Here is a 16,703-nt window from a genome sequence, read left to right as displayed (position 1 = left end):
CAAGTGCCAAGAAAGATATTTCCATAAGTAGATGAGAATAGTGATATTTTCATATTGAAACATCACTCAGTTCTTTAAACTTACACAGTGTTAAATATCAAAAATCTAGAATAAGCTCTAATCAAAAATTACTTGAAATTATCTATAACCTGACAGCCTTATTGTTTCCTCTAGTTTTCATGAAGTAACCAAAAACTAATTGACTTGAAAAACTGTTGCTAATCAATGGAGTCTTTCACTTTTTTGGTTTTTGATAAATATACCTTTAAATTAATTAACATTTACCTTTTAATTATGCTTGCTATATTTTACTTACATCTGTTAAAACTAAAAAAAAATAGGAAAGTGAACATTCATATTTTTTAATTCATTTTTGTCTCTATGACTTTAACCAATGTTTTTGTGCGTGTGATGGGGCTGGCAAGGGTGGAAATCCTGCCTGACTCTTGATCTTAGAAGGAAACCATGTTAAATCTGCAATGGACGGGGGGTCCTCATAGGTTTCTTTATCAGGTTGGGCGAAGCCATTTCCTTTCTTTTATAATTTGTTGAGATATCTTAGCAGAGTTTGTCAAATAATTTACATTTCTGCTGGGTTGATAATGCAATTATACCCTTTATTTTACTAATTTGGTATGCTCCATGAATCAACATTCAGATCAAAAGTCAGCCATGCATTTCTAGCAAAGACATCATTTGGTCATAAGGTACTATTTATTTAATTTTATATGTTGCTGAATTTTTAATGGTGGATATTTTAAGAGTTTTTAAAGTCTATGTTTATGTAGTAATGTTCTGTTAAAATCTTTCTTTGTGGTATCTGTCTGGATTTAACACTAGGGCAAAATATAACACAAATTGGAATATAGTCCTTCCTCTTATTTTATGAAAGGAATTGCATTTCACTGAAGTTGTTTTCTTCTTAATATTTTATGGGACTCACTAGTGAAAACAGCTCTCCTTGAGATTGTATAAACTTGACTGATGTCCCCCAAATGTATGCTCTTCATGGAATTTGATCATATGCCTTGTTTGAAAATAGGATATTGCTATTGTAATTAGTAGAGATGAGGTCATGCTAGAATAGAGTAGGCCCATAATCAATATAGCAAGTGTTCTCACAAAAAGAGGCAACCACACAAAAAGAATGGAAGGCCATGTGACTATGAATGCAGGAGTTACACGTCTATAAGATAAAGAACAAGATGACATGTTGCAACCCCAGAAGCCAGGAGACAAGAATAGATGACTTCAGATCCTCCAACCTCCAAAACTGTTGGAGAACCCATTTCTGTACTTGTAGCACACACAATCACGGTTGCTTTATTGTGTTTGCAGTCCAAGAACATTAATACAACTTCTAATTATTATTTTTTTTTACAATTTTCTCATCATGTCTTAATTCTTGATTTTCATGACATAAAATTGTCCATAATGTTCTATTACAATCATTTTAATTTTCTTTGAATATATAATGATGCTTTCTGCTCTGTTAAGCTTTTTAAAATCATGCTTATTCATTTTAACAGGTAAGCGCCCTTAAAAGTTCATTGGTTTTGTTTATCTTCTCCAAGAACAGCATTTGATTTTCATTAGTGTACTTGTTTTTATTTTATTAATTTTTATTTTGATGTTTATTTTCCTTCTACTTAGTTTGTGTTTGAAATATTGCTTCTCTAAGTTCTCGAAGTTGAATGCAGGTTAATGACTTTAGATTTTTCTTCTAAATAAATTTATACATTTCTCTCTAAACATGATATAATTGGCATAATATATATGCCAATAATATCATACTACATCAAATAAAAGACTATATATGTATATATATGACTTATTCCATTATGTTTTGGAAAAAATGTGTTACTTTGCTTTCACTTTCACATTTTCTCATTCTTGAATCTTAACTTGATAGATAACTATATAAATTCAGTCTTTTAAAATAAATTTATGCTTGCTTTGCTGAATAATATGTCATTTATCATGGGAATGTCCAAAACAATACCATTTGAAATAGCCTCAAAACTATATTTTAGAATAAATCTAATCAAGGGAGTACAATAAAAACTTTTAAGCCACCGAGAGAAGAAATTGAAAAGATGAAGAAACCTCCCATACTCATGGACTGATAGGACAAATATATAAACGCTCATCCAAAACTAATCTACAGAGTCAGTGGAATCCTCTTCAAAATTTCAGTGCAGGTCTTCACAGAAATTGAAAATATTATATTAAACTTAATGTAGAAATAGAAAAGACCTAGGATAATGGAAACTATCCGAACAGCCACATACTGAGCAAACAAAAACTATAGGAGGTATCACCATTCTAGATTTCAAGTTGTACTAGAATCGCAGAGATGAAACCTTCATGGTACTGGTGTGAAAAAAGACACTGTGATCTATTGAATAGAATTGAGGATGTGTGTATAAGCCCACAATACTATAGTCACCTCATTAGCTAGGAAATTGAAACAGCCTAGATGTTCACCAGTTGATGAATGAACTGTGAAAGCGTGGTATATTTACACAATGCAACATTATTCATCTTTTAATAAAAATGAAATTGTAGAATTCTCAGGTAAATGGATGGAGCTGGAAACATCGTTATGTGTGAAGTAACCCAGGTTCAGAAAGACTAACATTGCATGTATTCTCTCATTGTGGATGTTCTTCAGATAAGTATGGTTCATTTGAAATACTCATGTAGGTAAGAAAATCACTAACAGATTACAGAAAAGGGCTTTCAAGGGAGAGGATGTAGAACACATTGGCATAAAATGTTAAATAGTGGAATGAAAAGGGTTAAATTTGGTTGGGGAGTAGAGCAAAGTAGAAGAGGGAATCTAGAGAGGGATAAATAACTGTAAAGACCCTTTAAAAAGTCATATGAAAATGTACTACTCTAGAAGATTCCATATATAGACATGTACACCCCATATATTATATTCTATCATATTAATTATATCATATATTTTCAGATACCAGGCAGCAATGCTGCTATAAGACACCAAGAGACTAACAAATCAAAAGCTCAATGCTGAAAATGGGCTACTTCTTTTGATAGAGTTTTTGGCTGGTGAGGTTCCATAGATTTCCCCCCAAAACCTTACAGGCTATTGCCAGTGTTCTTGGTTATCCTGTAGAATTTAATGGTAAGACCCCGTTACTAAAGATATTGCCTACTAGAGTCATACAACATGGAGAAATCAAGCTGTTTCAGACCCGGACGCGTCATCCCTACTTGCTAGCTTTCATATGAAAAGGTGCTGAGCAAGCAAGAAGAGGAAAATAATCACCAATTTTACACACTGTGAAGCCTGTGGCCTACAGCATTGACAAGCCTGACATGTCCTAGCTTGGCATGAATGCCATGGAGTACTTAAGAACTTTCTGATTAAACTTAATTCTTGATCCACAAAATAAAACCTGTACCTTGGACCTTTATCAGGCCAAGACCCTAAGGCTAGATAGGTCATAAGCTATAGGGAAGAAACTACTATTATTATGCTGGTAAATGAATAGACTATTAAACTGACTTCTAATGACTTATCATTACACCAGTAAATCTTTGAATCCTCAGCAGAAAAATTTTTGTTTGTAGTAGATGGCACACACAGGAGGGCAATGCACACATGATTTGAAAAGCATTCACAACCCCTTAATAAGTCCCCAGAGACCAAACCCCAGCATGGAGAAGGATATTGGAACAACATACCACTCCTTGTAGTGGAGCTGTTGACAGTGTTAGCTGCGGAGGGAATGAAAGTTTTCTCTAAAAGTGTAACCCCTGGTACACTGACCAGTGGAAGACCACACACCCAAGAATATTTGGGCAGCACAAATATGGGCTGAAAAAAAAAAGAGAAGAAAAGGGTTCAAAGGTGGATTGGAAAGGAAATGGATTTAGGAAGAGTTAAGGAAGGAAGCATGAATACAATCAAAATAGATTTTATTAAATTCTCAAAGAGCTAGTAAAAGTTTTAAAAATTAAAATTGGAACTGAGGAGATGACTTCGTTGGTTGGTAAAGTGCTTGCTGTGTAAGCATGGGGATCTGAATTTGATTCCTAGAATCCATATTAACACTAAATAAATAAATAAATAAATAAATAAGGATATGCAAAAGTGTCCTACAATGTTTCAATTTCGTTGTCATTAAGTGAAGTACTCTGAGATTTTTGCTAGGTCTTTTGTGCTGTCCAGATACTTATATCCTCATTTCTTTTGTCTAGTTCCATATATTAAGGTGTAAGAAATGTTAAAATCTTAAGTTTTATTTCTGAATTGCATAACTTTCTTTATAATTCTGTCACTATTTGTTATATTTTAAGGATCTTATTAATTTAATGTACATAGGAACAATACAATATGCAATAATAATATGTAGCAACTTACCTTTGGTTGGTATGATAGTGCCCTTACCATTACAAAAGATGCCTCTGGTTTTATATTTTTCTATAGCTTAAGGCATATTCTGTATCATCAATTAAGAAGTCTTGTAGTTTCTCTTTCTGTGTCAGATCTTTTTTCATCCTTTTACTTTCAACCTATTTATGCCTTTAAATCTAGGCATGTTTCTAGTATACAGAAATTAGTTGGATGTTACATTAGAAAAAAACTTCTGATTATCTTGACTTTTTAATGGCAGGTGTGATCCCCACAGAGAATGCCACTCTGAGATTTCTAACTGCATGTGTGTGTGCATGTGTATGTGTGCATGTGTGTAAACAAGTGTCTTTCAGTATTACTTTCTCCCTAGTGACGTTTTTGGTAGTGTTATACTCAAATATTTCTAATCTCAGTGGGTCCTGATTTATAATGTGCAGCCCCAAACTATTAAAATTTATATTACACTAATAGCAATTTAATTGCCACAAAAGTTTACAGCTTTGCTTCTGTGCTATTCTATTTCTTCCTCTCTCCTTTGGGCTAATTCTCTCATATTGTAGACCAAACAATACAGTGTTTTAATTACTGTTTTAAGCATTTTCGCTCAAAACACTCAGTAAAGTATTTGTATGAAAAATATATTTTTTTATATGTACCATAACCTGAGCTCTCTGTCTCTCTTCCTAAGACTCCAACTTACCATGTACTGTGTTTTCTTTCGGCTTAAAGAACTTCTCTTTTAGTTCTTTTTAATTTTAATATGTGTGTGCGCGCATGTACATGTATGTGTATGTACAGTGTATACAGCGTGGATGTGTGTATGAATGTTTTAATGGATGTGAACAAACATATGTATGAAGGTGAATGTGTGTATGCATGTGTGAATGCCCACACATGCAGAGGCTAAAGGTTGACTTCTGATGTTTACTCTGATGATGTGCCACCTAATATATTGAGGTAGGATCTCTCACATGAACCTAAAACTTAAGAATTTGGCTAGTAAAGACAGTTGCTTTGTCCTGAGGATCCCTTGTCTCTGCCTTTCAAGTGGAGACTACAGGCAGGCCGCCACACATGCCCAATATTTCCAAGGGCAGGAAAGACTGAACTATGGGCCTCACACTTATGCAGCAAGGGCTTTGCTCACTAGTTCATCTTTCCAGCCCTTACAGCACTTACTTTTTAAGAGCTCTATTTTCATTTTATGTGTGTAAATGTTTTGCCTGCATGTGTGTATGTGCACTGTATGCATGTCTGGTGTCTCCACGGTTGTGAGCCACCATGTGGGTGCTAGAAATTGAACTTGGGCCCTCTGCAGGAGCAATGAGTACTCTTAACCACTGAGTCATCTCTTCAGCTCTGTTTGTACTTCTTATGCTACAAATTTCCTAGCAATGCGTCTCAGTTTTATTAATCAGGAAATGTGTTTATATTTTATGTTCACTTTTAAGTTACAGTTTAAAATGGCATAGAATTCTGGGTTAATAACATTTTGTCCCCTCTCAGCACCTTCTGTCATTCTACGGCCTTCTGCCTCTATCCACACTCTATAAATTAAACAGTATAAATTACTTAGACTGCTTTCCTGTAGGGGATATGTCATATTTACGTTGTTGTGTTCAAGGGCTTCAAACGGTATTTGTTTTCAGGATACTGGCTATGAAGTGCCAAGATATGCTCTGTATTTATTCTGCTTGAAGTTTAAGAGTCTTCGATCAGTAGGTTAATATTTTCTCTCAGTTTTGAAGCAGTATTAAAATTTACTTTTTTTTTTTAGGCAGTTTTACAAACTTCTTTCTTCCTCTCCTCTTAGATACCCATTTCATAAATACTGAGATACTGGACATTGTAGCACATGTTTCCAAGGCTTGGATCATTTTCTTCAATTCAAGCGTACCTCTAGCTTTGTTTTGGATCATGTACATTGTTTCGTGTTCTAGCGTATGGACCTTTCTTCTGTGAATTCTAATCTGCCCAGCCTATCTAATGAATTATTACTGACTTTCAAGTCTAGACTTCTCATTTGGCCCCTTATTATCATCGTATGTGTCCGTTCAAAGTCTATTTGCTGAACATTGGCAAAATACTTTCAGTGTGATTGCATTTGAAGTCGTTGCCAAAACAAGTCGAAGATAAGGTAATTAGCTCCAGACCTGTAGCCTCCTGTCTCTCCATTATACTGCACTTCTAATCAATCAGTCTCTGCAGACACAGCCTCTTTCCAGGAGATTTTGTTCAAGCTTTGGTAACTGGAAACAGCTTATCAGCAAAAGGCTATGGCATTGGAGCAATTTGTTTTTCTTTTCAAATTTGCAGGGTGAAATTTTTGAGTAAAATCTTAAATATAAAAGTTTCCAAAACTGGAAAAACTCCCATAAAACATACAAGAATTCCATCAGTAAAACTCACCGAGACAGAAACCATTCTCTAATCACCGATTGGTCATGTATGCATAGCTATTCCGAGAAAGACTTTGGGCATGCGCTACAGATCCTCTTATGATATTATCACAGTATTCAGTTTGGTGGCCTTTCCCCTTTTCAGCGTGTTAATGCTTTATCGGCAGAATTATAAGGCTTTTGTTCCTAGTGTAGTCCTCTGAGGGAGGGTTGGTATATTTGATGTCACTTTGCCCTGTTTTATCACGATAACAAACGGATTTGTGTATGGAATTGGGATGCTGACCAATTTACTTTGGGTAGCTCTATTTTCTGGAGTGGGCCTGAAATAATCAACAAATCCTTTTAAATGTCGAGTTTTCTCTAGGTGGTGCTGGACAGAAAATAAATCAGTATGTGGTTGACTTCTTATGCCAAGCAGCAGCCTCTAGTCACTGACAGATGGTAGCTAGTAAGCAAGGGGCCCTGATTCTGCTAATGGGAGGGCTGAATACTGTCAAAAGCCACTGAAAGCTGGGTCCTAAGTGGGAGCTCAGTCCTGCAGTGGTTTAAATGAAAATGCTCCCTCTCCTCCTGGATCTATATCTATATCTATATCAATATCTATATCTATATCTATCTATCTATCTATCTATCTATCTATCTATATATATATATATAGAGAGAGAGAGAGAGAGAGAGAGAGATTAGTAACAAGGATTAGGAAGTGTAGCTTCATTAGAGGAGGTATGTCACAGGTGGCCTTTGATGTGTCAAAAGCCCATACCAGACCCAGTAGCTCCGTTTCTCTCTGCCTTCTGCTTGCAGATCAGAATGCAAGCTGTCAGCCACTGCTCCAGCTCCGGCTCCATGCCTCCCTGCCTGCTGTCATGTTCCCTGCCCTGATGGTCACGACTCGCCCCGTGAAACTGTAAACAGGTCTCCAATTAAATGCTGTCTTTTATAAGTTGCTATGGCCACAGTGGCTCTGCACAGCAATAGAATGGGTTCTAAGACATGACCCCTCTGACACCTCAGTTTCAACCTTTACAATCCATAGAAAAGAACCTAATTACATTAGGTCCAGACGTCTGATGTGCAGAAACTGTGAGACAGCGAGCATGTGCTACATTGAGCTTGTTAGCAGAGAACAATTGATTACACTGCACATCTGTAGAAAGCCATGCGCCATGAAGTCACATTATCTATTTTTAAAGTTTCTTCTTGTATATCCACTGGACACAGTACTGTGCTGTGTCAGTACGTTTTCCTATCCCAGCCTGTCTACAGAGGTCAGGGGAAAATTGGATAAATCTTTTTGCAGCATGTGGGGCCTGAGGCTCAAACTGCAGGCTGCCTGCCCCGGGGCAGGGAGTCTTTTTGAAACATCTTCTCCCCACTATTTCTGCACAGTGCCATGGGGAGATTGCCAGTATCTATGTTCTCTTTGCTGCTGCCACGTATGGTTTCCGTGTTCCCTTCACCTTGGTTCCTTTGCTCTTTAAAGCGTTGCTACTGAGAGTCCATTAAGGACTTTCTGAGACTCTGTCTTAAGCGTGGCTCTCTTCACTTCCTTTCACTGGGATGGGGAAGCTCCATAGACTGCGACAATCCCTCCAGGGTAGACTCTAGGTTTGCAAAGTTAGTTTGTTACTCTAGATTTGCTTAGTACAAAACTACATGGTTAACCACCACTCACCTCTGCAGGCAGCTGTTACTCCAATTGTCTGCTTTATTTCCTAGGAACTCAGGATTGTGTATCTGCGTGTCATTCACATCTTCGGGAAACAGCTGTGAACTGTCTTTGGAGAGCATCTTTCCTTCAGACCCTCTCAGATTTCCACAAGCTGTGCTTTTACATGTCATTATCCTGTTTCCCTGGACTCTGCATTGCAATAAGTTTAATCTCACAACTTTTGGAACACAATTTCAGTATATTTCTTTCTTGATATTCAAGTTTGGATAATCACAACCCTTTGGAGTACTACCTCTACCATGGTATCTACATGCTTGACTCGATCAATACCTTACCCTATATCATTCTCATCTTGTTGGGTAGGAAGGTACAGAGGGTTAAGCAATGCCCTGACGCCACATATGTAGAGTGGCAGAGCTGAGGTTAATCCATCTAAGAGTCTCAACTTTCTACCCTTTGCTCTTCCTATTGCACGCATGTGCACAGCTAGAAAAATCAGTAAAGTGCTGGACAGAAAACACAGACCACAAGTGACTTCACAATTCAGAGAGAGCGGTGCGATCCCTGTAAACTGGCATTCCTGTGTTCTGTCTGTCTGGGAAGGTCTATTGAGCCAGCCTGGCACATTATAGCTTCAGGGGATTTCATTTAATACTGTGCAACGTTTTCATTCCTTCCTCTTTCCCACAGAACACTCACAAAAAGGAAAAGAAGGTATTATTAACTTTTCCCTAAAGAATAAGATGCTGCCGCCATTTTCTAAAGCTCTGCTCACTCCATGACCTTGCCCCAAAGTCACAGACACTTCCTCCCTCTGTTGTGTCTCTCTGGGTTTTGTTTTCAAGACTTTGAACCCCGGATACTACAGAAAAAGAAAGTAGACAGGATGTGGACCGCTCAAATGATCAGTAAGCTGACATTTGCATAAAGACTGGACTAAATTCCATGATAATTTCAAAGTGAAGACGGAACACGATGGAGAGACGAATACACAAGATTACTAAAGTGAGGGATGAATGCAGAGTGGTACCCCTGGAACCAGGTGTGTTCTGGCTAAACCCTGAGGGTCTGTGAGTCCTTGGACAGCAGGTGAGGGGCAGAACAGCAGTGGGGGGAGCGGGCACAGGACTGCTGTGAGATAGCCCTGCGAGATGGCCCTGTGAACTCTAGAGCCTCGGGCCTTGGGAAGAAAAGAACCCATGATACCCAAAGGGAGCATAGGTGGCAAGCTGAAACACTTTCTGCTGCCCACAGAAGAGGTGTCTACAAACTATTGCCCAGTTACAGAGAAACAGAGACTAAAGAACTAACAATTCAATAAATTAATTTAAGTGTCAATAAAAAGAATATAGACAGTCTTGGCCTGTAAATCATCTTGTACTGAAACTGATGTTTTAGGGAATGGAACCTGGCTTATTACTGATTCTATAACCTCTGGAAGGTTGAGGCACAGTTCAGTGTGCACTTGTCCAGAGGGCAGGTGGGAAGTGTGAATGACAGGAAATTCCTGCAGCTAGCTCTGACTCAGAGTGAAGTCAGGACCCGTGTTCTCAGGACTAGTGTTCAGTTTCCCCAGTGCAAGGCTCCTGGTTGGAAGCTAAGGTTGCTTGCTTTTGGTGTGTGTTGGGGGGGGGGGGTGTTGTTCCATAGCCTGACACCTTCTGTGGCAGCTCCTTTTGGGGAATCTGCTCAGTTGTATCAAAGTCACTCCTCAGGAAACTGTATCTGTGCCTAGGGCTTTCTCTCACTTGCTTCTTTATTCAGTGGTGTGATGACAGCCCAGGTTCTTTCCAGAGCATGAAACTGGGATTGGCAACCAGATGGCGTGCTTAACCAAAGGACAGAGAGCAACCAAACCAGCTCATCTGCAGGACACAATCACCGAGAAGATGTCCAGGTGACTGGCATTCACCATTTCCTGACACCTGGCTTGATTTTTAGGATCCACTGTTTTCTCTGACTTATGATTCTAAACTTCAATTCTTGGGTTATCCTAAGAAAGTTTCCTCCTTTTCATGCCCATCTTAACCCAATTAGATTCCTTTGTTCATTTAGGGGCCATGGGAACTGAATCTAGGGCTCCACACCTTCCAACCATGCATGCTGTTCCTGAGCCTGTCTTAGGCCCAATTCAATTCCTCTAACTTGCAATCTAAGTGGGCATTACATGGCTGATTGCCATATGCTGCTTAGGGATTCAGTGTCTGGGAAATTAGGTAAAGGGATACACATATAGAAACTAGAGAGATACACTGACAATGGCAACTTGGAAGTATGGTTATTACTCTATTACCTCAGCAGCACAAGAGACAAAATTTTAAAAAAGGGACTCACTACAAAGAATTTATTCTAGAGGGGAAATGGTAATATAAAAGTGAAGAAAAACTCACAGAATAGGAAAAAATATTAACTAGTATAGATTTGACATGGTACCTGCATCTGGGAATATATATATATATGTGTGTGTGTGTGTGTGTGTGTGTGTGTGTGTGTGTGTGTGTGTGTGTGTGTGTGTATTAAAAACTGAAAAAGAAAACGCTAATGAAATTATGAAAATTGGAGGCAAATGGAAGAGCTAGAACATATTATACTGAGCGCTGAGTGCAGTAACTCAAACCCAGAAAGAAAAACACTGCATTTCTTATTTGTGGTTTTAAGCTCCAGATCTGTAGATGTGAATATGAAGTACAGAACTGTCATTGGAACTAGAAAATAAAAAGAGACCAAGAAGGGAGGAGCTGTAGAGTGGGGGAACAGCAGGACAGAGATATTATGAAGGCAGAAATGGGGAAATGGCGGGAGGGCTTTTATCATGGAGGGGATGGAGGGTAATACAGGAGGAGGTGAGAGAAAGAATGGATAAAAACACTAAGGATTCTCGAAAAAGACATAGTGTCATTATTTTATATTTACCTAAAATTACATATGTTACAAATATATATGCAGAATACATGTAATTTTTAAGTGTTGGGGAACTGCAGAAAAATGGCTACAGAACAGGAGCTCTGTCAGGACAACTGTGATGTTTAAATGCTCACATTCATAAAAATGGAGGCACTCCGGCCACTGAGCACTATTATACACAGGAAACAAGAACTTCCACTGAGGGGGAGGCATCTATGAATGTTTGAGTCCCTGGGAAGCTTGTTACTTATTTGATTTTAGTTCAAGCAAGGACACACTTCCCTGGCCAGGAAGGGTTTTGTACTGAGACTGTAGATGACGACTATAAAGATGTCATCTTTGCTGTGTTGGACTGCGGACATCCACCTGCTTACTCGCTTGCTCCACACGGTTTCACTGCCCTGGGTTCCTGAGAGGTGAGGGATCTGCCGCAGAGTCTTTGAGATATGAAATTACCCCCTTGCACTGGTCATCTTTCAATACGAAAATTTCTGAAATTATGAAATTATTTCTTTAATTTATTTCTTTTGATTTTATGTGCATTGGTGTTTTGCCTGCATGTATGTCTGTGTGGGAGTGCTTGGTCCCTTAGAACTGAAATCACAGGCAATTTTAAGCCACCATGTGGGGACTGGGAATGGATTCCAGGTCCTCTGGAAGGGTGGTCAATGCTCTTAAATGCTGAGTCATTTCTCTAGCACCCAAACACCATCATGTCTGCCACCTTCTGGGTACTTTGCAAATAGATGGCCTTTTGTTGCCTGCTGTTGTTCTGCCTGCTCTCCTGACCCTCTGTGGATCTTCCTCCAGCATTGCAGTGTGCAGGCAGGGTGTGTTTAAGTCACACTCAGTGCCAAGCATATCTTCAGTTACAGGGATTTTAATCTTTACCAATCTCTAGATTTTTCTCTACAATGGGTAGTAACTTCCCTGAAGACAGACGCTTTAAAAATTCTTGTTACTTACCTTTGTATTCTTGGTTCAGATCCCAGAGCCTGCCATTTGTTAGCCATTCAGGGACCATGTAAGGAACTAGTGTGTTGAGCAGCTTGAAGGGACGCTTTCTCCATGAGGGTTTAAAGAGATGCATTTGTTTTTATGGGAAAGTTGTTAGGGTGTCAGCAGCAAGTGCAGACCAGCGGGATGCTACCAGCATAATCACCTCCTCCAGGAAGCTCTCCCTCCAACCATGAGCTGAAGTGAGTTTGCCTCACTACTTCTAAAGACATTTCTCAGATGTTGTCCTATAAGCAAAAGGAGCCCGGGATCGACTTTTGGGAATGTGCAGTCTCTTCCTTGCTTCTTTGACTATTGATCTGAGGCATCACAGTGATCCCAAGTTTCTTGCCTACATCATATGAAAACACCTCAGTGAAAATAAGCACCCCCTCTTTTGGGAGAAGATCACACCTAGGGGCTGTTTTGTGGGAACTCGTGCTCCCTCACTTTTTCTCCCCAAGAATATTCTACAATCAACTTCTGCACAAAATTGTCTGTGTCGATTTCCTTCAAGGAAGTAGCTTCAAGCAGCAAGACACCAGCCAAAATGGACCACTTTCACACTTGACTGAGTATATAGGCCTCAGTAAATACTAATCACATAAACAAATACCTTACACCTACGTTCTTTGTTATCATGACAATAGGTGAGTAAGTCACCCAGAGGACTTTGCCAGAAGTTCTGAGTTACACCAGATAATTGAATGACAGGAGTTTCCAGAATGGAATCAGGAAGAATGGAAAAGCTTCAAGCTCTCATCATTTGGAATCCTCTCTCTGGGATTGCAGTCATCCCCTCCTGGGACCCCTGAGAGTCGATGCTCTGAGGGATGTTCCCAGATGAACCACACTTCTAACTATCCTTCACCCTCAGGGCACTAAATGCGTGAATGAAGCTATCTTGGTTTCAGACCCATCCATCCACCATTTTCATATCTCCCATCAACTCCATTACCCCTACATGGCACAGGAAATTACCATCCAGACTCTGCCCAAATTCCTTACCCAAAAAATCATGCTGCAGCAAATTATTATTATTTTCAATTGCTCTGCAACAGTAGAGATGCAGAGGAAATTCCTGGAATTCTCTTAACACAGCTTCCAACTCCCCATAGACTTCCTGGGTACCACACAGGGAAAGAAACAGAAACCTTATGTCCATTCTACTGATGTGATGACCTGAGAATCTCAGGGTAGATTGCCGAACCAAATCCAGAAAGTCAATTTGTAGCTACCCTGAAAATGGAACTGACTCTCAGGAGCTTTTCCCCAGTTATTCTGTTTGACAGGCTTGCGAATTTGCTGGGAGGAAAAGGAATTGGCAGCACTTTGTGATTTCAGGAAGGCAAAGACTGCATGGAGATGACCCCCTGCTCCCCGCCCCCCGCCCTGGACCTGGTTCCAAAGGAACCAATGAACCTTGTTTTTTGAGTTTTATTTTTAAAGGACTATTTGGATCTAGAGATGAGTTCCCTAAAGTGCATAATACGATCATGGCTTTGGCAAAACATGACTAAGTCAGACCTTTTGATATTGCCTTTTCACAGAATTCCTGTGTCAGGATTTGTGCCCGGGTCGCCTGTATGTAGTACTTGGCTATCACACTTATCCCTAGGATTCTTTTTGTTTAGGATTTCATACTGAGGTCTGTTTGCTGAATAATTGTTTCTAATTGAATCTATATGGCTCCATCGCCCCTGCCCTCTCGGTCCCCTCTACTGTTACAAGCTCCACGTGTACTATGGATTGGGAAGGTGTCATAGTTAGGCTTTCTATTGCTGTGATGAAACACAGTGACCAAAAGCAACCTGGAGAGGAAACGGTTTATTTCAGCTTATACTTCCAGGTTAACAGCCCATCCCCGAGTGAAATCTTGGTAAGAACCCATCAGGAACCTGGAGTCAGGAGCTGATGCAGAGGCCGTGGACATGGAGGAGTGCTGCTTACTGGCTTGCTCCTCATTCCTTGCTCAGCTTGCTTTATTATGGAACCCAGGACCACCAGTCCAGGAAAGGAATTACCCATAGTAGGTTGGGTCCTCCCCCATCAATCCCCAATTAATAAAATGCCCTACAGGCTTTCCAATCTTATAGCAGCATTTTTTTTTAATTGAGGTTCCCTCCTCTCAGATGGTTTCAGTTTGTAACAAGGTGACATAAAACTAGCCAGTACCGAAGTTCTCACCTTATTCCTTACTATACTCAGAAGACATAAAGCAAATAGAAAGAAAAATTGAAAATAAAATGTTCCTATGAAGGAGAAGTCACTAGGTTATATCTCAGCCAGTGTTCAGAGTTTCTCCTGGGCCACTATAGCTAGATTTCCGAAAGAATGAAGGAAGCTGAGGGGGCTGAGTCCTCCTTGTACACAGTTGTCACATACATGTATGCATGACAGTTCCCCTGTAAAGTACATATCATTAGCCCTGTCCACTAAGAAGGACACAGGGGTAGGGAGAGGGCTTGGTAAGAACCAGTGATAGATAGCAAGAGAAGGAGGAAGGGGATGGAAATCTAATTCAGATGTCTGAGGTCAGAGCCATGAAAAGAACTGAGAATTTAAGACTATTAGAAAAGCCAATCCAAAAGAAAACCTGTCCAATAACAGAAAAAAAAAACTTTTGCTTGTTTACTTTTGAGACAGTGTCTAAATGTGTAGCCCAGGCTAGCCTCCATCCAGTGAGCCTCCTGCCTCTTTCAGTTGAGTGCTAGGAATACATATAAGTACATGCCACCACATCTAACTTTGAGGGTGAGGGATTATCATGCAAGCAAAGTATCAGACTTCATGGTTATGAACACATAGAAAAAAATTAAAATGTACATACCTACACAGTTGTGACTGTCAGAGTAGCTGGCACCTGGCTGGTTCTCATAGGGTACAGAGGCCAATGATTGAGAGAGCAGGAGAAGAAACAGAGGGATGGCCTTGGGAACTTTCCAAGAAGACGTCATCCTGAGATGTCTACCTGGAGTCGTTGTCTTGTCCACAGGATCACTCTTCTTCTCAACCCTCCTCAACCTCTCTAGAGTTACCACTCCCAAAATGCACACTACCATAAACACACTTTGCAGCAAGTGTGATGTAACACGTGTGTGTGTATGTGCACACACATACACACACACACACAGCTGGATATTTTGAGACCTCTGAGAGAGACTCAGATGTCCCAGTCTGGCAAGAGCTGAAGAAGTCCTTGGTGGGCAGTCCCTCTGAGCAAAGACTTCAGGAAAGAGAAATACCCAAGTTGCACAGTGACAACAACAGCCCTTCCGGCCTCCGGCTGAAGTCAGTGACCATAAACCACATGGACCTTGAGGTTTGCCCGAAGTACTCTGTTCAGTTGGAAGAGAGAGGCCCTTCCCCTTTCATTCTTGCAAAACAAAGCCAAATGAAAACTAAAACCAATGAAGAAAATATCTCACCACCAGCACATAGTCCTTTAGCAACCTGATTGGCAGCACCCACATAGTGAAGCTACAGTTGTAGCATAGAATAATTATGGCTACAATATGCAATGCAGAATTATATTTAAACTTATTTCACTTTCCTTTAACTGATGGCATGTTTGAGGGTGGACTCCTTGCTTTCTCAGAGAACTTTCTGGTTGAGTGGTGACTCTCCTCTGACAAAAAGAGACTATTGCTTCCCGGACCCAGCTTTCTTAAAGCCTTCCATTTGGTATGCAGAAAACAATGGGCTGTCAGCAGGCCTAGATCTTAAATATAATAAGAAAAAGGTGTGAGGTTTTATTTACTTGCCTGGGCAGGCGGCATCATTTTCCCTCAGAGTTTCAAGATGTGTTTGTTTCCCACCTATGGGGGACTGGTTCACTTTTGAGATACTGATTTTTTTCTGCTTTGACGTTGAGAATTTGGCACCATTATTCTGGGAAAAGCAATCTGAAAAGGGGAGGGGGGCTTTAAAATAAAAGATACCTAATCTGAATGCCTTGGTATTTGTTTCCTTAAATAGGTTACCTCAAAATTATATGCAACACTCAGACAAGCTCAGATGTTAAATTACCCAAGTTCAGACAAGAGTGGAAGGTCATATAGACTGTCCCTTCCTGCTTTGGGTCTGAGAAAAAAACTTATGACAGACTTAGAATCATGGGAATTAGTTAAATCAGTTAGCACTGTTTATCTAATAACATTTGATTATACCTATTCTCACTCCCCCACTCGTCACACACTCTGCCTGGACACACAAACTCGTCCCCTTCTCAGCCTCAAGGCCTCTGCTTAGGACAAATAGAGCTGCCTGCTGAATGCTGACTTGACCTTGTGCAGGTCTGTCACTTGGCCAAGGTGCTGCTGTGTTTGGTCCCTGACCTTGT

The 16,703-nt window shown here is 39.9% G+C and overlaps 1 protein-coding gene across 1 annotated transcript in view; it reads right to left on the bottom strand.

Annotated features, from left to right (window-relative positions):
* The window catches only part of Aoah (acyloxyacyl hydrolase), a 196,278-nt gene extending 180,651 nt beyond the window's left edge, over positions 1 to 15,627 (bottom strand). The window contains exon 1 of the mRNA XM_087896443.1: positions 15,192 to 15,627. Coding sequence (XP_087752569.1) covers positions 15,192 to 15,423 — 232 coding nt within the window. The 5' untranslated portion in view covers positions 15,424 to 15,627. The remainder of the gene's footprint in view (positions 1 to 15,191) is intronic.
* Positions 15,628 to 16,703: the final 1,076 nt, after the last annotated feature.

Source organism: Myodes glareolus, chromosome 14, assembly GCF_982192425.1.
Source record: "Myodes glareolus chromosome 14, mMyoGla1.1, whole genome shotgun sequence".
NCBI lineage: Eukaryota > Metazoa > Chordata > Mammalia > Rodentia > Cricetidae > Myodes > Myodes glareolus.
This window is presented reverse-complemented; position numbering and strand designations above follow the sequence as displayed.